The 23677-nt window shown below is 38.9% G+C and overlaps 1 protein-coding gene across 2 annotated transcripts in view; it reads left to right on the top strand.

Annotated features, from left to right (window-relative positions):
• The window catches only part of CLYBL (citramalyl-CoA lyase), a 226457-nt gene that overhangs the window by 120467 nt on the left and 82313 nt on the right, over positions 1–23677 (top strand). For both annotated transcript variants that reach the window (XM_063103081.1, XM_063103080.1), the window contains exon 2: positions 12080–12266. In XM_063103081.1, coding sequence (XP_062959151.1) covers positions 12080–12266 — 187 coding nt within the window. The remainder of the gene's footprint in view (positions 1–12079; positions 12267–23677) is intronic.

The raw sequence follows: 23677 nt of genomic DNA, 5'->3' as shown, positions 1-23677 counted from the left end.
ATGCAGCCCGCCCATTAGTCTCTTAGTAGTCATCCTGGTTATCAGATTGACTGCTGCAGGATTGCAATGCTTGTGTCCAGTTCACCCTTATTTGTCATAGTAATGGCACCAAAGTACAGAATAGTAATGTTGGCATATTGTTATAACCATTCTATTTTATTATTACTTTTTGTTGTTAATCTCTTATTGTGCCTGATTTATACATGAAACTTTATCATCGGTATGTATGTACAGGAAAAAACATAGTCTATATGAGGTGCTGTATTATCCAAGGTTTCAGGCATCTACTGGGGGTCATGGAATGTGTCCCCCCTGGATGGGGGAGGCATAGTACCAGTGAATTTAATTTAATTGCATGGATGGGGTCCAGAATTTGACAATTTTTAAAAGTTCCCCAGGTGATTGCTATATTGGACCCCAAGGTGTGAACCCCCGTCACTCTAGGGACTAGTTATGTCTTTAGTGATATAAATGGTTAATTAAGGGTATCTGGTGAGGGAAAAAAGACAGAAACAAGGCCAGGAGGGGGTGCCCCTCTGGGATGTCATAGCTAAGAAAGGTCCCTCTGCAGAAAGAACTCACCATAAGGCTACCAGATTTTTTCCAACTCATTTTAAGCCCTTGCTTTGCATATTGTTTGAATATATTTACATGTTGACTATCAAGAGGCTCTAACTCCAAATATGCAAGATAAAATAAAATAAGTTCAATCTTGTCACCTACTGCAATTGTACTCATATGCAGTAGTTAGTGCTGAACGCAGCGCTGGTGCAGAACAGATTTTGGAACAGCCGGGCGTGGGGGAAGGAGGGGACGCGCCAGCAGGAAGGACGAGTGAGGCTTGGGAAAGCCCTCCTTTTCGTTCGGAACCGTGACTGCCAGGACTGGGCTCCTGCCACCTGCCCAGTGCCAGCCCCCCTCCGGACCTCAGAGTTTGCAACAGAGCCTGAAGCCCAAATCCCCAAACCCATTTCTTCTTTTCATTATTCTGAACAGCTTAGTTACTGTCAATCTTCTTTTTCACTCAAGCTTGGCTATGGACAGGCCATAAGCTTTCCTGACCCTGTCTTATAGGCCATTCTTCTGGGTGTGCTTCCCTACACCTTCTGAGCATGCCCTGTTTCTCTTGTGCCACCTCCCCAACAGTGCCACCTGGCACGGTGCAGCTCGGGGCCACTGCATACAGTTGTGCAGGGTGTGCCCTGGGCAGGGTGCCTGGAGAGGGGCATGAATAAGGGCTGATCTTCAGCCTGTCTCCATGCTCCAAACCATGCTGCAGCAGGAGCAGGAGCAGGAGCAGGAGGCACCGCTTTGCTTTTCCATCCCCTGGAAGGTGCAAGGGGGTGCCTTTTTAAAAATTTGCACATAGGTGCTGCTGTGTGTGTTGGTGGAGGCCCATAGGGTGCCTACTAAGTGTTCACTGAGTAAATGAACAAATGAACAAGCAAAAGAACCAACTGGAGGCAATGAGGATAATTATGAGGCTTTCATAGTCACCTAGGCCCTACACGAGGATGTGAATGTATTACAGAAAGGAGGGGATGAACAGAGGAAAAGAAGCAATGGGTCATGGGTTGGATTAAAGGCTCAAGGATGGCAAAGTAGAAAATAAATAAAAATGACCTCCTACCTGTGATCACCACTAACACTTGACTCTTCCACAAGGAGAACAAGGACAGTGGGGTTGTGGAGGAGTCCTACACACCCACTCCAGAGAGCTGGCCTTGTTGAGCTCACAAGTCAACTTGCGATGTGTCCCTCGAATGTGCAGGCCCTGTGTCAAGCACCCCTCTGCAGACCTTATCATCTACTTGAAGACACTGGACACAAAATCCTTGGTGCTGGGCTATGACCAGCAGCACACATGGTGACAAGTGCCAGATAATAATAGTAACTGTATCTCCATGCTACTTATTTTACTGTTTATGGTGAGCTTTCATCTGTATGAGGTGGCTGTACCGCCTGTGTGTGTAGCTGTTTCACCTGTGTGAGGTGGGTATTATGTTTCTTCTCATTGAAGAAGAAATTGATGCTTGCTTCTCACCCCATCTTCTGACTACTAGTCAAAACATTGGGTTGAACCAAAACTACTATTCTGTAGGTTGAAAATGGTCAAATATCAGCAATTTTATATAGTCTGGCCTCATGCTTTTCACTATATTATGCTGCCATTTAAAACCTTTTAAATGCTTTTATGGGTTTGTTTTCAGCCGTATTATAAGAGGAATAAGGAGGAAATGTGCAAAATAGGATAAAGGTATCCAGAAGCAGAAAAATCTTGAGCTCAAATTCTACAGTTCAGAAACATCCCTAATAAAATTCTGATGTATTTCCTTCTAGATATTTTCCTTTGTATTTTTTACAAAGTTGAGATGCTATTGCATATATAATGTTATATCTTCTTTTTAAAAATAACAACCATAACTATCTTTATGTGGCATTAAATATCTTTAGAAACAGTTTTTTGGCTTTATTGAGGTATAATTGACAAATAAAAATTGTATATATTCGAAGTGTGCAAAGTGATGTTTGATAGTCATATACATTGTAGAACGATTACCACAATCAAGCTTTAGCATATCCATCACATCACATGGTTACCTTTTGTGTGTGAGTGTGTGTGTGTGTGTGTGTGATGAAAATACTGAAGACCTACTTCCTTAGTAAATTTCAAGTATACAGTGCATTATTAACTGTAGTCACCGTGCTGTAATTAGATCTCCGGGGCTTGTTCGTTTTGCTGCAAGTTTGTACCCTTTGGCCAACATTTCCCCATTTCCTCCACCCTGCACCCCATCTTCTTGATCCCTAGTAACCACTCTTCTACTCCATTTCTATGAGTTCAACTTTTTTTAGATTCCACATAATAAGGGAGGTCACGCAGTCATGTCTTTCTGTGTCTGGCTTAGTCCACTTAACATAATATCCTCCATATTCATCCCTATGCTTTCCTTCTTGTTTAAGCCTGAATAATATTCCATTTATATTCCCTATATACTTGTGTACACACAAACACACACACACACATAGAAACAACACATTTTCTTTTTTCTGTTGACTGACACTTGGGTTGTTTTCTTACCTCAGCTATTATGAGTAATGATGCTTGAACAAGGGAGTGCAGACATCTCTTTGAGACAGTGGTTTTATTTCCTTTGGATATTGCAGAGGATTGAATTATGTCCCCCTAAAACTCTCTGACACTTGAATTGTGTCCCCCAAGTTTTATGTATTAGAAACTTAGCCCCCACTGTGACTGTTAAGAGGGTGGGAAATCCTATTATGGTAGTTGAAAGGAAGAGCCTTGAAGAGGTGATTGGATTGTAGGACCGTGCAGTAGTGAATGGATTAAAAATGGTGATCAGGGGCGTGGTTCTGAGGGCTTTAAAAGAAGAGGAGAGTCTGTCTTTCTCCCTCTCTCTGCTTTTTTTGTTTCTACCATCTTGTAACCTGAGACCCCTGGGTCACTGTCACCACCACCAGATGCACTTTGGACTACCCAACCTCAGAAACTGTAAGCAAATAAATTTCATATTCTTTATAAAATACCCAGTTCCACGTATCTTGTTATAGCAACATAAATGGACTAATACAGATATATACTCAGAAGGTGGATTGCTGGCACATATAGTAGTTCTACTTTTAATTTTTTTAGGAACCTCTGTACTGTTGTCCACAATGGCTGTACCATTTCACATTCCCACCAGCAGTGCACAAGGGTTCCAGTTTCTCCACGTGTTTAACATTTGTTTTCCGTTCTTTTGTTAGCAGCCACCCTAATGGGTGTGAGGTGGTATCTTGTTTTAGTTTTGATCTGTGCTTTCCTAATGATTAGTGATATTGAGCATCTTTCCATGTGCTTATTGATAATTTGTATATCTTTTTTTGGAGAAATGTTTATTCAAGTCCTTTGCCCATTTTTAATCTGTTTGTTTCACTGTTGAGTGTTGCACTCTCTTTGTCACCTCTCACCCCCTGGGTGAGGGAGACACAAAAAGGATTACTCAAAGCCCATTTCTTCTGAGCAGTGAGAAGCCCCAAAAGGGTTAATTTTCCAGGAACCCTCAAGAGAGAGGCATTCCTCCTTGGAAAAATAACCCTGAACTGGGGTTCTTTCTCAGTATTTATTCTCCAGGCCAGAAAGTTACAGAAAAGGAACACAGGTGGAGTTATGGCTAAGTATAGTTTAACAATAGAAACTGGTAACATAAATGAAATAACAAAATGACATTCCATAATGCAATTTGCAAAAGGTTAAGTCAATCCACCAACAAAAGCTTGTTTTTAGCAAATACTGTCTTTTCCTACAGCAATTTCCTTAGTATTTTTACATAACAATCAAATAACTTTAGGTTAACATGCTCCAAGGGCATCTGTCCTTGAGCCAACAATTTTGCTGTGTTATAATTCTTATCTACATCAGAGACTTTAGCCTGAGGAAAGTTTCCTTTTGTTTGCAAGCTTGACATTTCCATATGTAATTTTTAAAAGTTAGGTTATACTTGGAACTACAGGGCTTTGGAAGCTAGGCCCTGTGAAATACATCCACAGGTGAATTTTAGGAGTTCTCTATCCTGTATAAAATCCCTTATCAGACATATGATTTGCAAATATTTTCTCCCATTCTGTGGATTGCTTTTTACTCTGTTGACCGTGTCTTTTGATGCACAAATTTTTACAATTTTCATAAAGTCCAATTTGTTTATTTTTTCTTTTGTTGCCCATGCCTTTGGTGTCAGATCCAAGAAGTCATTGCCAGATCCAATGTCATGAAAATTTTGCCCTATGTTTCCTTCTAAGTTTTAGGTCTTATATTCAGGTCTTTGATCTGTTTTGAGTTAATTCTTGTATATTCTTTTTTTTTTTTTTTTTTGGCAGTTGGCCAGTATGGGGATCTCAACCAAATTCTTATATATTCTGTCCGTCCCCATTTAATGGCCTTGGCACCTTGTCAAAAATCATTTGACCAATTATGTGAGGGTTTATTTCTGGGCTCTATATTCTAGTACATTGGTCTATATGAGAGTACTTCAAAAAGTCCATGGAAAGATTAGTATTATCTTTCAATTCTGTTTCTCCACAAACTTTTTGAAGTACCCCCATATGTCTGTCTTTATGCCACACTGTTTTGATTGTTTTGAAATCAGGACATGTGTCCCTCAGTTTTGTTCTTCTTTTTCAAGATTGTTTTGGCTATTCAGTGTCTCCTGAGATTCCATATGAATTTTGGGTGGGTTTTTCTTTTTCTACAAAAAACATCATTGTGATTTTGATAGGAATTGCATTGAATCCATAGCTCACTTTAGTAGTATTGACATCATAACAATACAACGTCTTCTAATCCATGAACATGGGATGTGTTTCCACTTATTTTTGCCTTCTTTAATTTCTTTCAGCAAACATTCATAGTATTCATTGTACAAATCTTTCACCTCCTTGGTTAAGTTAATTCCTAGGTATTTTATTCTGTTTGGTGCTTTTGTAAATGGAATTGTTTTTGTAATTTCCTTTTCAGATTGTTCATCATTAGCGTATAGAAATATAACTTATTTTTCTGTGTTGGTTTTGTATTCTGCTACTTAGGGTTTTCTACACAGAAGATCATATCATCTCCTAATAGAGATAATTTTAATTTTTTCTTTTCAATTTATATGGCTTCTCTTTCTTTCTCCCCCCATTCCCTCCCACACACCCCCAAATTGCACTGGCTAGAAATTTCAGTACTGTGTTGAATGGAAGTGGCCAAAGTGGATGTCCTTATCTTGTTATCTCGACCTTAGAGGAAAACCTTTCAGTCTTTTACCATTGAGTATGATGTTTAGTGTGGGTTTTTCATATATGGCTTCATCATGTTGAGGTATTTTGCTTCTATTCCTAGTGTGTTGAGTGTTTTTATCATGAAAAGCTATTCAATTTTGTCATACGCTTTTTCTGCATATAATGGGATGATCAGATGGGTTTTTTCCCCCTCTTCATTCTGTTAATGTGGTATATTATCTTGATTGATTTTCATATGTTGAACATCATCCTTGCATTTCAGGAATAAGTCCCACTTGGTCATGATGTATAATCCTTTCAATATCCTGCTGAGTTCAGTTTGCTAATATTTTGTTGAGGATTTTTCTATCAATGTTCATAAGGGATATTGGTCTGTTGTTTTCTTTTCTTGTAGTGTCTTTGCCTGGCTTTGGTATCAGGGTGATGCTGGAGTCACAGAATGAGTTAGGAAGTGTTTCTTCCTCCTCAATTTTTGGGAAAAGTTTGAGAAGGATTGGTATTAGTTCTTTTTTAAAGGTTTAGTAGAATTCATTCATGAAACTATCAGGTCCAGGGTCTTCCTTTGTCAGCAGATTTTTTATTACGTATTCAATCTCTTCACTAGTTATAGGTCTATTCAGATTTTCTACTTCTTCATGATTTAGTCTTTTTATATATACATATAAACCTACAGCACCCAGTATTCCCAGGAAATCTCCGATCCAAGTACAACCCAGGCCTGACCCTGCTTAGCCTCTGAGATCAGACGAGATTGGGCACGTTGAGTGTGGCATGGCCGTGGACTGTGATTTAGTTTTAGTAGGTTTTATGTTTCTAGGAATTTGTCCATTTCATCTAGGTTATTTAGTTTGCTGGCATACGGTTGTTCATAGTACTGTCTTATAATCTTTTTTATTTCTGTAGAATCAGTAGTGATGTCTCCATTTTTCTTTCTGATTTTAGTAATTCGAGACGTTTTTCTTTTTTTCTTAGCCCATCTAGCTAAAAGTCTGTCAATTTGTTGATCTTTTCAAAGAACTGACTTCTGGTTTCATTGATTTTCTCTTGTTTTTCTTTTCTCTATTTTGTTTATCTCTGCTCTTATTTTTTTTATTTTCTTCCTTCTGCTAGGTTTGGGTTTAGTTTGCTCTTCTTTTTCTGCTCCCTTAAGTTGTAAAGTTAGGTTATTGATTTGAGATCCTTCTTGATTTTTAAGGTAAGTGTTTATAGCAATAAACTTTCCTCTTAGCACTGCTTTTGCTGCATCTCATAAGTTTTGGTATGTTGTGTTTTCATTTTCATTCATCACTACATATTTTCTAATTTTTCCTGTGATTTCTTCTTTGATCCATTGGTTGTTTAAAAGTGTGTTAATTCCCATAAATTTGTGAATTTTACAGTTTAACTTTCATTATTGATTGCTAACTTTATCCTGTTATGGTCAGAGAAATTATTTTGTATATCTATCTTTTTAACTCTCTTGACACTTAATTTGTAGCCTAAAATATGGTCTATTCTGGAAAATATCTCATGTGTACTTGAGAAGAATTTGTATGCTGTTCTGTATATGTCTATATGACCTAGTTGGTTGGTGTTGTTTAAGTCCTCTATTTTCCTATTTATCTTCTGTCCAGTTGTTCTAATCATTATTGAGAGTGGAGTATTGAAAGTCTCCAAATATTACTGTAGAACTATTTATTTCTCCTTTCAATTCTGTTAGTTTTTGTTTTATGTATTTTGATGGCTTGTCGTTAGGTGCATAATGTTTATAATTCTTGTATCTTGCTGTATTTATATTAACACATAATGTCTTTCTTTGTCTCTTGTAAACTTTTTTGATTTAAAGTCTATTTTGTCTGATATTAGTATAATTACGCCTGCTCTCTTTTGATTACTACTTACATGGAATAGCTTTTTTCATTTTTTCCTTCTTAATCTATTTGTGTCTTTGAATCTAAAGTGAGTCTCTTGTAGACACATAGAGTTGAATTATGTGTTTTTAATCCATTCTGCCAATCTATGTCTTTTGATTGGAGAGTTAATCCATATTGGAGAGTTTAATCTATTTAAATTTAAAGTAATTACTGATAAGGAGGGACTTACTTCTGTCATTTTATTGTTTGTTTTCTGTATGCCTGATAGCTTTTTTGTTCCTCATTCCCTGCATTACTGTCTCCTTTTGTGTTTAGTTGTTTTTTGTAGTAACATGTTTAAATTCCTTTCTCATTTTCTTTTGTGCATATTCTGTAGCTATTTTCTTTGTGGTTACTGTGGAGATTACATTTAACATCCTAAGGTTATAACACTCTAATTTGAATTTATAACATCTTATCTTCCATAACATACAAAATTCTGCTCCTTTTCAACTCCATCCCCACCCCTTTTGGTTCTGATGTCACAGAATTACATCTTTATACATTGTGCATCCTTAAAACATAAAATAATCATTCTTTTAAATGCATTAGTCTCAAATTATATAGTAATCAAAATGTGGGGGTTACAAACCAAATATTATAATACTAGCTTTTAGACTAATACTTTTAAAAAAAATATCAGTCTCTTATATCATATAGAAAACGAAAAGTGGAATTAGAAGCTGTTGTTATGTTTATAAATGCTCACCGTGTATTTACTTTTATTGTGATTTTTATTTTTTGATAAGGCTTCAAGTTACTGTCTAGTGTCCTTTCATTTCACCCTGCAGGACTCCCTTGAACATTTCTTGCAGGGCAAGTCTAGTGGTAACAAATTCTCTCAGCTTTTTTTGATCTGGAAATGCCTTAATTTCTCCCTCACTTTTTTTTCGTTTTTCTTTTTCTTTTCTTTTCTTTTTTTTTCTTTCTTTCGTTTTTTTTTTTTTGGTGGCTGGCCCGTACAGGGAAATCTCCCTCACTTTTGAAGGACAGTTTTGTTGAATGTAGGATTCTTGGTTGGCAGAATTTTTTCATTTTTTCCTTTTAGCACTCTAAATATAGTGGTCCATTGCCTTCTGACCTCCAAAGTTTCTGATGAGGAATCTGCTTATAATATTATTGAAGATACCTTATTTGTGACAATTTGCTTGTCTCTCTATTTTCAAGATTCTCTCTTTGTCTTTGTTGTTTGAAAGTTTGCTTTTAGTGTGTCTCAATGTGGATCTCTTTGATTCATCTTACTTGGAGTTTATTGAACTTCTTAAATGTTTATATTTATGTTTTTTGGTAAATTTGGAGAGTTTTCAGCCATTGATTTTTCAAGTATTCTCTTGTCCATTTCTCTCTTTCTTCTCTTTCTGGAACTCCCACAGTGCGTGGTCTGCTTGTTTGTCCTACAGGTCCTTGAGGCTCTGTTCACTTTTCTTCAGTTTGTTTCTTCAATCTTTTTTCTGTTCCTCACACTTTATAATTTCCATTGTCCTGTTTGAAAGTTTGCTGATTCTTTTTTCAGCCTGTTCATACCTGCCTGTGAATTCCTCTAGTGAATTTTTCATTTCAGTTATTGTACTTTGAGTTCCAGATTTTCTTTTTGGTTTCTTTTTAGGTTTTCTCTCTTTTTATTAATATTTCCATTTTGTTTGTACATCATTCTGTTGATTTACTGTAAATTCCTTTAGTTCTTTATGCGTTTTTAAGATGGTTATTTTAAAGTCCTTGTCTAGTATATCTGCCACCAGGTCTTTTTCAAGGAGAGTTTCCATTGACTTGTTTTTTTCCTTTGACTGGGCCATATTTTCCTGTTTCTTTGTATGCACTGTGATTTTGTTGTTGTTGTTGTTGAAAGCTGGACATTTGAATCTAAAAATGTGGTAACTCTATTAATTAGATTCTTCCCCTTCCACAGGATTTGTCTGGGTTTTGTTGTTGTTGTTATTTATTTTTTATTTATTTTGATGGTTGTACACTGTGTCTGTGCTAAAGATCAGCCTGAGATGTAACCTTAAGGTCTTCTCAGATCTTTTCTGAGCCCTTCCCCAGCCATGCATGGTCATTTTCTAGTTTTCTCCATTTATGCACTTGTTTTTGAATGACCTAGTCTTTAATGTCTGGCTCCTAAAAGGGGGAAAAGAGAATAACTAAAGGGGTGGGGGGAAGGTGCTGGCCCTTTAAATCCCTTGGAATTCACCTTAGCCAAAGGGCGAGGAACGTACAACAATGGAGGGAGATGCAATAACAATGGACCCCATCCTGTTTGTCTGCACCTCTGTGATCAAAACCAGCAATCATCAGTCAGAGCACAGATCCCTAATAGTTAGAGAACAGGGTTCTTTTTTACTCACTCTGGCTACCTCAAGCTGTGTGCAGGTTGCTTCAGGAACAGGTACACAGCTGCCTACCATGTGGCTGAGAGGTGGCAGATGGATGGGTAGCTGCTACTGTGCTAGGAGCTGAAATTGACCAAAAGTAAGCACAGTTTATTATCCAAGCCTTTCCCTGGAAGTTGCAAGCCTTCAATAGATCCCAGAGTTCCAAAACAGTTATATCAGATAGATTCTGCCAGTGCAATTGTTGTCTAGGTATGGAGATGGATTCCTAGTTCTTCCCAGTGTACCATTTCCCCCTGTCTTTGGTTTTTATATGTGTGGTTACACTAAATCCTGATGAGCAGAGATTTTGCCCCAAACATTTCCTCATAAGGGAAATGTATATGTTGCAAATTCTGTTTTCCAGTGTAAATAATATGTAAAATGTGGTTGCTGCTGTTAAGTCATTTTATTTCCTCCCCGTTTTTAGATAAACCAGGTATTTTCAGTCAGTGAAAAATGATGACATATTTCAGACATTCTTCAATAAGCTGGCCATTATATATTTTATATTAAATAAAATGTTTTATAAGACATATACATGTTTAAAATTAACCTATATCTCACTATACCTCATATAGTACAATGCTTATGGTAGAAAAATAAGATTTTGAGGCCTGTTTTCAAGTTTATTAGAGTTGGCTGCAAGAGGGAATGAGGAAGTTCACTCAAATTTCTAGGCCCCCTAAAAGACAGTGATTTTTCTTGAGATACATTAAGTCACAAGGTGGCATTAACTTAGGATAACTGCTAACTGCTGGTGTCAAAGGATCATTCACAAAGAGCACACACAGCTGACATACTTTTGAAAAGCATCATGCTATTTATCCAGAAGTAAAACAGTAGGGTGTTATGAGTTTGCTGGGGCTTTAACCTTTCCTTAACTGGCAGCCTTCATGACATAAAGCTTCATCTGTCATTGGCAGGACTGGCTTCATGGATATGCAACTTGTGCTCCTAGAAGGGCATGGCGCTTGTTTTAATATTCTTTTATTGCCATCTTGGAATTCCTAATAAGTTTTAAACAAGGGGCTCTGCATTTTCATTTTACCCTGGGCCCCACAAATTATGTAGCTGGTCCTGATTATGAGAGCTGATTTCATATTCCTTTACCATATCTCATGGGCTAAAGCACTGTTTTCACAGGATAAACTGTGTACTAACTAGGTTAGAGTCAAGGGCTGTGGCTAGCCAAGTCCTCTTTTTTCCGCAGGAGGCTAAACTTAGTATATTAGGAAAGGGAAAGAAAGCATAGCAGGTAGGGGCTACTGACAACTATAGTTTCTCCATTAATAACAACAGCAGCTGCTACTATTCCTGCTATGCCCACCACCATATCAAGCAGCTAATATCTTCCAGGCACTGGTTAAGCATTTCATGTGCTTTATTTCTTTTAACTTAATCTCAACAACCTACAAAATGACTATTATTTTTATAGATGAGAAATCTGAAGTTTCCAGAAATCAAGTTGCTTACAGTTACAGAGCTGTAATGGTCTTTTCCCATTCACTGTCCTTTCTACTCACTTAAGAAGTAGCCAACCTGTCTTATCTGTTATTAAAATTGAACTTGAATCACTGATTTACCTACTTAAAAAGATGTAATGGCAGAAAGAGGGCCCATAGAGTAATGCTTACATAGTTTTTTTATGTTCTACTTTTTAGTTTACATATAATTGTAAATAGTATTGTTGTTTAGTACCTTTCACATATATATTTCTTACCTTTTTCTCCATGGATGCTATTTGGACAGCATACTGATACTGGAAGTGTTTTTCCAGGAAAAAATAAGTATACCTTCCTCCTCTCAGAAGATTATGTCAATAAACAGTGTTATCTGTTTTTTAAACCTCAGCCAAAAATGACATTTTGTTTATTGGTTATTTATTTCTGTTATTATTGTTTTCCTAGTTTTTATGCATTCTGCCATAAATAAAAGATTACTCATGTGTTCTATTTTAATTTTGCATTAAAATAAAGTTTTTCACAAATTTATAAATACAGAAATTCTACTTAGGACTAACCCCAATTATGTATCCTTCAGGAAAGCATCATTAGCAGCTGATGTCTCCAAGCTTGGATATAGTACCACATCCAATCACAAGTACATTCCCCGGAGGGCAGTGCTCTATGTACCTGGAAATGATGAAAAGAAAATAAAGAAGATTCCATCCCTGAATGTAGATTGTGCAGTGCTTGACTGTGAGGATGGTGTGGCGGCAAACAAGAAGGTAATGGCATGATTTTAGGATGGGAAAAAGGAATGAATTTAAGTTTGGTGCTCTTGCTCACTGTTTGAAAGTTTCTATAGTACTTATCTTTTGCTGATTACTAATATATTTTTTGCCCTTTTATGTATTCTGAGTGTGTGTGTCTCTTTTCTCCAAGAGAAAGGAGGAATCCAACCAAAATATATTTTAAAATCATGACCTTCAGTAGATGTGAATACGTGTATGCATAGATAAGGAGCTAGATACTCAATCAGTTTTGGCCATGATATTTGCTCGTCAGTGTAAGTGAGTTACATAATTCTAGAATTATGATGTAAATTTTTCAGACCAATAAAGTGCAGTTAGGAATTTATTTCGTCTTTTATGACTGGTTATATGGAGTAGTGGTTTTATTTCTTCTGGGACAAATGCCAAGAAAATAGAAGATAGTCTTCCAATGGATGAATCACCATTTCCCTTACTTAATGGTAAACTACACACAGCACCTTAGGGTTGGTTGTAACTTCTGGCTGAAATCCTCATGGCTTGATCAGAGAAATGAGCCTTGGAAAATATCTGATTTGTAAACAGGTACAAAAGGTTCTTAGTAGGTGGTTGCATAGTGGGTCCTTTTTGTTTCATTTTGTTTTGTTTAACTTTGTTTTCTAGGTTTTTATAATGAACGTGGATTTATTCAACAATTAGGTGAAATGTATAAGTCATTATAATAATGACTTATGTTTGCATGGAACTTATTTAGTTAAAAATGTGATTTCACTCAACCTTTGTCTACCTGGTCCCTAGACAATGAGGTAGGGCTGGGAATGTACAATTTCAGGCATGATATATTGACTCCCAGCTATGGGGAATGAGGATTTATCTCCCTTCCCCCACCATCCTACCCCTATCCCCTGTGAACCTTGCCCATCCCCCAGTTGTCCCAATAGAATTACGTTGTAACTTCGGTGAGATTAGCATTAGTGTAAAAACTATTTAGAGCTGAGCCATGTAGTAATAAACCTTTTCTTTTTTGCTTGACCCGTTGTTTTCCATGGAGGTAGAGTTTATAGTTATCTTTTTTTTTTTCTGGCTGGATTTTCTATTCAGATTGTCCCTGATTCAACACTCTTGACTAATTATCTAAATCTCCTCTTAGTATGTTCAGGAGCTTCCAGTACTCTGTCAGTTTGATCTTCTTGAAGAAATTCTTCCCTGAACCTCCTGATTCCCTGAAGTCTGTGTTGCTTGCCCTTCAGGCCTGTGGCACGACGGGAATCCTGGACTCTCCCTTACCCTCCACCCTGGAGATTCCCTTCATCTCTCTAATGTGATTAATGTCCTGTTTTCTGCATCCTGGAACTTTTTACTTCCGGGTGTGTTTCTGTGCCTGGGTGAGGCACACCCTCCAATGGCTCCCGAGAGAAGGCTGCCCACTGAAGCACAGACGCAACTTTTCCTGAACATAATCTCATTTTTTTTTTTCTAATTTGGTTTGTAAAGAGCACAGTGTGTTAGGAGTTCATGGTCATGAGGGTCTTACAAAGCCTGTTCAGGAAGCCAAAGGAATAACTCTGAATTGTGATTCAAGGAGGGCTTTTTTTGGGAACCTAAGCTAGTAAAGTCTGGGATGTCACTTGTGGGTAACTTAATTTGATAGCAGCAACCCAGTTCAGTGGAGAGGGTAGAGGACTTGGCAACAGAAAACCTATTTAAATTTCCCAGTTTTGCCACTATCTATGTAGAGAATTTGAGTCCTGTGATCTCAGGTCCCTCAGTTTTCTTAATCTGTCCCATGAGGTTGGTGATAATGAAACTCACATCGCCCATCACAAGGCCAGCTGGGAGGCTCAAACAGAAAAGCACTTTGTAAACTCTCAAGTGCTATATAAATAGTGCTGAAGTTTTTTGTTGTTTGTTTTTAAATGGTGTCATTTTTAAAGAGAGAAGGCTTAGAAAATGAGTAAGCAAAGAGAATGGATAGTTAGCATGTTCCTTATAGTATCTCGTTAACATACAGAACATAATTTGATGGTCAAGAACACAGTCTTTGGAACCAAAATGGCTGTGCCCGTGTCTGGTTTCTGATAATATTTTGTCCTAACAGTATTACCTTGGGGAAATTATTCTGCCTCTTTATGCCTCAGTTTCCTCTTCTGTAAAATAAGGGTAATAATGGTAATAATAGTATTCTACCGCACAGAATTAAATTAAATTGGAAGATATTGTAATGTGATTAGAACAGTGCCTAGAATATAATAAATGCCATGTGAGTGTTTGATAAATACATAAATAGCAATTGTCTTAACTGTTTTCCTGGACAAGGGTCTGAAAGCATCAGTTCAAGTCTCTGATGACTACTTAGAATGCCAAGATTTACTGGTATTGATTAATACCTTAGATTAATTAATACCTTAGACTCTCTTAGGGTAATATATTGGGACAGGTCAGTTTTCTATCTAAATGTCAAGGAGTTTGCCAATTTTTGGCAACTCCCCTTCAACTATGGTAGACAACTAAAGATGACTCTAGAAAGAGAAAAATACCACTTTTTCACTCAAGCTCCCTCATAGATTTCTTAACACTAGGGGGCTAAAAACAGCTGTCTTAGAAAGATCTTATTTGTTTTTTTCCTCCCCCTCAGGATACCAGAGAGAAAATTGTCTTTCTTAAGCTGCTAAGCTATAGGTTTTACTTTGCATTTCTGTGCAGGATACTTGAGCAGTTCTTAGGCCAAGGAAGGCAACAAATCTGTAGGGCAAGGGCCTGAGGACAGTTCAGAGCAAATGAGAGCTGGGCCGGGGGTCTGGACCTTGAGCAAGACCCACTTACACAGGTTTCCCTGTTATGGGAAATGGGGGGGGGCTGTCATGGGGGGTGTGTGGGGAGAGAGTGGTCAAGGGAAGTACCGGGTTGAGTGGGGATTAGAGCAGCAGCTCTCCTCCCAGCTCCACGTGGCAGAAGACCCAGGACTGCCAGGATGGCTGGCTTGTCTCAGCTGCCTTCCACCACGAAAAGCAAAAGGAAGCCATTTGCCTTGCAAGCGACAGTCAGTGCTTCAGCAGCCCCCTGGGATCACCCCAGTGGGTCATGTTCATTGAATACCCTGCTCTCTGCATCCATCCTGGATATCAGGACACCCCCGAATCCTCAAGGAAGGTTAGCGGTGGTGGAGGAGAGAACAATTTGAGGCAATGTTGCCAAGGTGAGGGGAGTGCAACTGTGTCCCCCACAGTAATCCCTTCCTGAAGTGGCTCTTCCCCAAACAGTAGTTCCTACAAGGACCTTGGCAGACTCTGCAGAATGAGGGAGTCATTCCATGTGCGAGTGTGAGTTGCTCATTAAGAAACACCAAATATCAATCAAGGTTATTGGCTTATTATTATTCTTTGATTAATATAAATATGATTTTTTGACACATTACTGTAAACTGGTTAACTTGGGTTACTCTGCAGTGCCTTTCATTGCCATGCAGATGGGCGATCTTTTCCCATCCTGAGCATATGTATTCTCTCTCTTTTGCACTTTCTCATTTACCCTTCTTGTGGGTGGGCATGCACACACATAAGTACACGGACACTAAAGCCCCATTTGTACTGACATACACATGCCATACACATATACAAATCCATTTGGCTACATTTTAAATTTATCAGTGCTGTCGCTTTTGTTGAAATAAATGAGTAGAGCAGCTAGGTGTATTCTCCCCACAGGGGGAGGCTGACTGATGTGCAGTGAGTGATTAAATGTGTACAGGGGCATGAGGAGCTGACTCCTCTAAAATAGGGGTGTGGAATTAGGATGGGAAGGCTCCCCTCCTAGGTGCCTTGCCTTTATTAAAAGACTTAAGAGCTTGGGAGATTTCTTCAATAGGAATTGGGGTATCTGTGAGTCTTTTTGGAGCACTATGGAAAGCTGAACTGTGCTTAAGAACTCTGCAAGGTCTTTTTGATCCTTAAAGGTTCTGATATAAAAACCTATCCAGGTTTTTATAAAAGTAGTAAAATGTTTTCAGTCTTTTATTAGTCTCTTTATACCCTTAAATAACCTTTTCCCTTTGAAGAGTAATTGTTAAAAAAATAAAAATTATAAAACCACTTTTTTCCTCTTATTGTTTTATTCTTCAAACCAGGAATCTTCTTAATGCAAGGATTCAAATATCTCTATTAGGGTCATAATAGTCAGCAATTTCCATTTAATGAGCTCAACAAAGTCTCTCTACAAAGAGATGCAGGCTTTAAGTTGCCAGTTATTTCTTTTTCTGCAATTCCTAGGAATCCAATTAAGTAAGACTGAGTATGATCTATAACATGCTATTTCTGACTCTGGAAAGCCCAGGCCTAGGCAATAAAACAGATCTTTGAGCTCTAGCTCAAAATTAAGATTAAAAAAAAGAGAGAGAGAGAGAGAGAGAAAGAAAGAAAGAAAAGAATCCGGTTTAACTGAGCTGGAGCTTTATAAATGTGGAAACTAGCCATTTCCTCTAAAATGAGGTACGAGATAGCTTGGAGACTATATGAACATCATTAAACTTATTCCAAATTTAGCCACTAATTAAAATCCCTTCTTGGTTTTTTTTATTTTTTATTTATTTTATTAATTTTATTTTTTTATTTTTTACCACGGGACCAGGACCACAGGTGACTTTCACAAAATAAACCCAAGGGGTTTTAGTATGCTAAATCCTGGTAACTATAGAACCAAAATTAAGGGGAGATAGCATGAAACCTTGCAGAACAAAATGCTTGATATTTTAAAAATTGTATTTTTTTCAGGTTCTCTTGTTTCTTATTGTGCCAAAATTTATAACAAAGTACTACATGCCACCATGTTTTCAATAATAAATCCATGGGTATATTTTAAGGCATAATTTAATATTCTGATTTAGACAGAAAGTTAGGAAATAATACCATACTTTTGCCATGTATTTTTAAATGCATCTGAGCTTCTCAGAGTGGTGATAGTGGTGCTGGTTTAATTTTTATTCTAAGCCTGCTATGTAGGCTGGGGAAGATAGTATTTTATTGGTAAAACCAGGAAAATGTTAAGACAAGAATTAACTCAAGACAAGGCCTGCCTCTCTACTAAAGATATGCTGTCTGTTTTAATGTTTTTTTTTTTTTTTTTTTTTTTTTTGTAATTTTCCTTATGTGATGCGATTTTGCTAGCCATTCACTGGTCAGAAATTAACCTTCAAAAGTAAGCAGTTAGACCCTGAATTCCCAACCAAGTGTAGCCTAAGCAGCAGTGTATTGTTGGGCAAGTTATTGATTAGCTCCAGATACTAGACCAAGAAGACCTCCCTAGACATCTGTCAGAAGAGCTCAAAAGCCTCAAGAGAAGGATGGCCAGGGAGCTGACCTGAGATAAAAGTGGGTTTTCTAAGGACTCCTCAGGTGTTTCTATTGGAGGGTGAATTCTTGGAGCTTCCCAGGGTGGAAGAATGAAGCTAGGGTTGAACACCAGTAGGCATTCCATAGCATTTAATCCATTTCACCTAGCCCCATTTCCACAGATACAGGGGAAGGCTGATGATCTAGCCCAACTGGTGCAGGTCTGCAGGGTAGGGAAAGTGGGGGATGTCCAAAAGCTTCTCTTTCCTAGAGCTGCTGATGGATAGACACATAGGGGAAGGCAAAGTAGAGAGTCAGGACCAATGAGTGAAAAAAGCTGTTACACATAGTTTGTTAGAGCACAGGGAGCCTGAAGTGGGTATGAAGAACCCAAGTCTGGAGTTAAGACATGAGAAGGTTAGGGAGAACCCCATCAAGGGACTCTCACTGGTCAGGGCAGTCATGGCTCCCTGGGCTGGGAGCCATGACTGGGCTTTTCCACATTTTCACTGGAGATGTGCATTAGTCTTTAACTGTGAGGGTCAGAGGGAGGGCAGACATTATCCCACATCCTTCCTGGGTTTGGCTGGAGGATGGCAGCCTCTCTGGATTTTGGCCCACTCCCGAGCAGAAGAAGGCAGTTTCCCAAAGTCATTCTTCTCAGCTTCTGCTAGTCTAAGGGGGCCAGGTTTTGGAGCTGACCGTGGTGCTGAAGGTGGTCTGAGAATAAATCTAGAGACATTTAGTAAGTACTCCTTTGTGCCAGCACTTTCTCTACGTGCTCCACTCATTTCATCCTCAGAGCAACTCCATGAAAGAGGTGCTATTTTTATCCCTCTTGACAGATGAGAAAGTGGAATACAGAGAGGTTAACAAACTTGCCTAAAGTCACACAGCTAATGATCAGGAAAGCCAGGCAGTCCACACCACAGTGCTGCACTTTTGATCACTGCACTTGCTAATGAAAGTTATTAACAGAGTCATACAGAACTTGCCAAATTTTCACTTGTCCAATATCATCCTAGCATAAGTGAGCCAAGGTTTCCCATGTCAAGTTGCCAGGCAGGTTGCTGTGGGTTGGCATCTTGGAGAGCCATACATAGTAGTGATGACTTGTTGAGTACATGCTAAAGTGAACGCCCACCTACTCCATTAGACAGCCACTGCACTTCACTGAAATGACTTCTTCCACGTCTGCTTCTCTGGTAGACTCTCAGCTTTGTAAAGAGGGTGCCATTGTATCCCCCACAGCTTACCAGAGTGCTGGTACAGAGCAGGTACTTGGCAAATCTTGAGTTATATGTGACCAATATATGATAACTGTTATTAACTTACATATTATTTCAACATTAATATGCCCCATTTGGGGAGTTATATAAATTTCAGAGTACATCTTGTAGATGCATCATAGAAACAAAAATGAAAGAAAGAACTAAAGTCATGATTTGGACAGTTTGAATGCCTAAACACATGTATGACTGACTTTTTGTTATATGTTAGATTTGGGATCTTGTGCTATACATTAGATTTCAGTTCTTACAGCATCTCAGGAAGGTAGCTCCATTGACATAAGAGTAACTGAACATCTCTTTTAGAGAGTGTACCAGCATTCTGTGTTAACAGAACTTGTAGTGGCAGTTGGAGCATATTCCAATCAAATTTCCCATTTTGGAGCTGAGTTTATTTCCTATTTGTTGTTTGATTTTTGTCAAACCATGTTTTTGTTATGTTGTATTAACATGTAGAAGATTCCCGTATCTGCCACATTAACTATTTTCCTTTGCGGGTGTGTGTTTTTTTAAACAACACTCCACAGCTGAGCTCTTGGAGGACCAGGCCTATTTTGACAGCTCCCCTTAGTCCATGTATCACCAAGCCCGTTCTCTGCCAATATATTTCACATGATTTTGTGGACATGTGTAGCACGCCTGTGCAACTTGCAAACACCCGTACATTATTACAATAATAATTGGGTTTTGATGCAACTGGAACTCAGTACTACCAAGCTGCCAGCATTTCCTTTTGGCTACCAGTACTAGGCAGGAAAATTATAGTCTAACTGTCTTCCTGTTTATTGATAAACAAAGTGGCCAGCCCAGCAATGGAGCCTGATTAGCAGTTTGCACCCTTTGTGAAAGGATAAACAGAACCCTACTGTTTTCTGTGTTTGACTGCAATTTGCATCTTTAAAGAGGTTGGACTGCCCTGAGATTCATGTTCAACTTCCGAGTGCCTGGATATTCTTTGATATGTTACATGTCAGCCTCCTTCTTTTCCTCTCCTTCATCTTGAAACAATATTTGCCAGTGTTTCTCTGTTCCCATCTGTCTTACCATAAGCTTCTTGATAGTCACCTGTCTGAAGAAGGAGGGGAGTGGAGGGGAGGGCAGATGAAGAAATATGTCTCTGTTTCACTGTGCTCAGATGTTACAGTGCCAGAAAGCCCTTCAGTGCCGACTCAACTCTATGTTTGAAGACAGAGTGATACAGGAATGAAAGCCCAAGGACGAAAGGGAATCTGTTTACCACTCTCTTTGGCCAACAGGATGATTTGGGGCTCCTTCCCCCTCCTTCATCCTTACCCACCCACCAAAAAGTGCCCTCCCACTTTGTAAAGTGAAATATTAGTATTAGCCTTCTACTTTCAGTTTGGTGTGGTGTTCTATTCTGAAATTTATTCTAACCTAATTAGGTTCTTACACTAAATGGTAATAGACCAAATAGTTGACTCCCCCTATAATTATTTTCCAGTGAAAGAAATGAAGATCACTTTAACTTGAATTTGTATGATGTAAAAGGAAGCATTTTAATACACATAAACATGCATTAATCTGTTTAAACAAACTTTCCCCATAATCCTTACCATATGTAAACAACATTTGTTCTGCCTTAGAGATATTGCATGATTGGACCCACGAGACTCCAGTTATCCCACCGAACAGTTTCCTTTTATAACTTCAAAAGAAATGTTATACATTTATTGAAGGTTGTAGGGTGTTAAGTGTAGTTAAACATAAGTTGTACCTCAGCTATTTTGTTAATGCCAATAGGGATTAAATTAGATTTTATTGCTGTTGTAGAAGTCTATTTGGTAGTTAACAAGTGGGAATTTTAAGTCCTGGAAAACATAATCCTATTATAAAACAGGCAGCTGAGTTAACATTACCCAGGAAGGGACTCTTCGTGGATTAGCATTTTTTGACAATAAAGAAAATCATCAAATTCTATGGGGATATTACATGCTTTTCTCAAAAGTAAGAACAGTGAATTGGGAGAAGGGAGCAAGATAAATGACCAAACATGCTATTACTTAAGAGACTTTCTTTTGAAGGGAAGGGCAGTGGTGGCTGGGAAGCAACGCTGAGCGTGGCCTGTCTGCATCACCCACGTGAGCACTAGTGTTGGTAACGGGGCCTTGCTGATTTATTTGTCAGCACCTCGCCTTCTGTTGTAGTTATTTGCATCAGTAATTCCTTACTCCTGGTTTCCTTATATGGTCACCAAAGTCTGTAGGAACCAGTGCTTATGAACAAAACCACAAATTGATGGGTGAATAAATGACTTCTATTTTCTGTGAAATCAGTAACACTTTTCAGTTATTACTAGACCCTGGAATCTTAGATTTTTAGATCTGGAAAGGCCCTTGACATTTATTTTATTTAGTCTTTATAGTCCTATTCCAAGTTTTACTTTAAGCACTACAGAAAGGTGGATCTGTATATGTACATATATACACATATGTACTCATACACACTTAACAGTGTATGGGTGGCCTTTTTATTTTTAAAGAAGACTCTTTCTTATGTCCTAGTGATTGGTTTTCCCTTGCTGGTGAGGGTTATTATTAGAGCTTGCAGGACTTGCCAATTTTCATTTGCACGGGTATCATCTTAGGAGATAATCACATGGGTATCAATCACTGGCATATCATTGTGCTAGATAATTGCACGGGCATCAATCATGTGTGTATCTGGAGCAAGTCATCACGTGGGCATCAATTTCATCTATCTAGAGGAAGGTAATTGCATTGGAAGTGGGGAAGGGTGTATCTTCATGGCAGATAATCACATGGGGATCAATCACGTAGGTACTGAGGTAGATAATCCTGTGCATAGCCGTCACACGTACAGATGTGGCTGGCTAATTACCTGGATATCAATCATGTCCACACCCCGGTTTTCTGGTACGGGTTTCCATGTGAAGTAAACATGTCGTGTGTTTTCTTATGTGGGAGACGAGGCTGGGTGTCTGCAAGCACACACCGAGTCAGGTGCCCTCAGGTGGCCTGGTGGTATGAGGAAGCTGTGCCGCCCACTGCACTGCCAACTCAGCAGAGAGCTGGAAACTGCACGATCGGAAATCCGGTTGAGATTCCTTTTTTCTTTAAGGCTTTGGCTCATGCTAAAATGGAAATGCTCCTGGGAAGAATGTGAGTGAGCACAGAAGACATGAGTGCTTTGCCCGTCTGAGCCTTTGTTCCTTCTTCAGAACTGGGCCCCTGATTTCAGTCTCAGCCCACGTGGTCTGGGTGTGGCTTCACCCCAATGGAGTCTGGGGCCCGGGGCTAACCAATCAGTGAGCTGCATTCCTCTAGTCCCAGTGATTGGCTCTGGCCAGGACACGTGATGTCAGGCAGTCCAATCAGAGTGGATCTCCGACCTACCTGAGAGAAATGGCAGGGAGAGAGAGAGCTTTTCTTGCTGGATCTTACCTGAGTGGTGACCCTGGAGCTGTATCAGCCTTCAGTGCCTGGGGGGCTCCTGGAGAAGTCAGGACTGAGAGGTGGAGAGAAATACCATCCTGAGGACATAACTTGGGCCTGATTCCAGCAGTCCCTGAAGGAAATCCCAGCCTGGAAATGCTCACTGGAGTCAGTAAAGGCCCTTCTGGCTTAAGCCATAGGAATTGGGTTTCTGTCCCCTTGCTTCAGAAAGAGCCCTCCCTAACTGGTAGGATAGACTCACCAGAGCCTTTCCTGAGAACAAGGTTTAATAGGAGCTGGCCCAGTATGAGGGAGGAGGTTAGGGCAGAAGGGGAGGCTGAGGTTCAAAGAACGGTCACCTTTGTCCTCAGTCTGGGCTTGGAGCTGCTCTTGGCCACTGTGACGAGACCCCCTCTCCCCCGTAACCTCTCTGTTGGAGTGCCTCAGTCTCCTGGCCTCCAAGCAACTGAGCTCAAGCTGGGAGGAACATTTATTAAAGACTTCTAAATGCAGGCTTAATGTTTTCCCTTTCCCCCTGCCCATTCTTATTACTTTGATATTTATCAAATACACTGTACTGGTCATACATTAATGTTTGAAGTGCAGTTTCCACCACCAAAATAAATTTGAAAAATAGATGTGTGTCCTCATGACAAGAACCATACTGTTCCAAGGCATTTTTTATTGTCATTTCACTAGGCAGATTTTTTTTTAATCAGCCTGAATTCTATATGTGATAATTATTGATTGATTTGGAAAGAGTCAAAAGTTTTGGAAAAGAAAGTAATAGAAAGAAAGAATTCTCCTTGAAGTAGAATTTACTGCTATCCTAAATAGAATGTTTCTTAGAAAAATAAAGCGGAACTTAATGCTTTGTGTTCAAATTCTGCGTGGTAAGCAGCTTGTGCCTTTTCTCCTTCAGTTTGTGTTCTTATTGATACTATTGCTTTCTGCATATGCTGAGGTTTGAAATCAGAAGCGAATAAGACAATCCATAGAAACACCTAATAAGAGAGCACAGATCATTGAAATTTACTTATAATCTTTGTTTTAGTCAGTTTGGGCTGCTATATCAAAATACCATAGACTGGGTAGCTTAAACAACAAACATTTGTTTCTCACATTTCCGGTGGCTGTGAAGTCCAAAACCAAGGTGCTGGCCAATTCATAGTGAGGGCTCTCTTCTTGGTTTCCAGGTGGCCACCTTCTTGCTCTACCCTCACATGGCAGAGAGAGAAATCATCCCTCTCTGTATCTCTTCTTAAAAGGGCACTAATCCCATTCATGAGGGCTCCACTCTCATGACCTAATTAGCTCCCAAAGGCCTCACCTCCTAATACCATTACATTGGGAATTAGGGCTTCAACATGTGAATTTGGGGAATATAGTTAGTCTATAGC

Source organism: Cynocephalus volans, chromosome 7, assembly GCF_027409185.1.
Source record: "Cynocephalus volans isolate mCynVol1 chromosome 7, mCynVol1.pri, whole genome shotgun sequence".
Classification (NCBI taxonomy): domain Eukaryota; kingdom Metazoa; phylum Chordata; class Mammalia; order Dermoptera; family Cynocephalidae; genus Cynocephalus; species Cynocephalus volans.
This window is presented reverse-complemented; position numbering and strand designations above follow the sequence as displayed.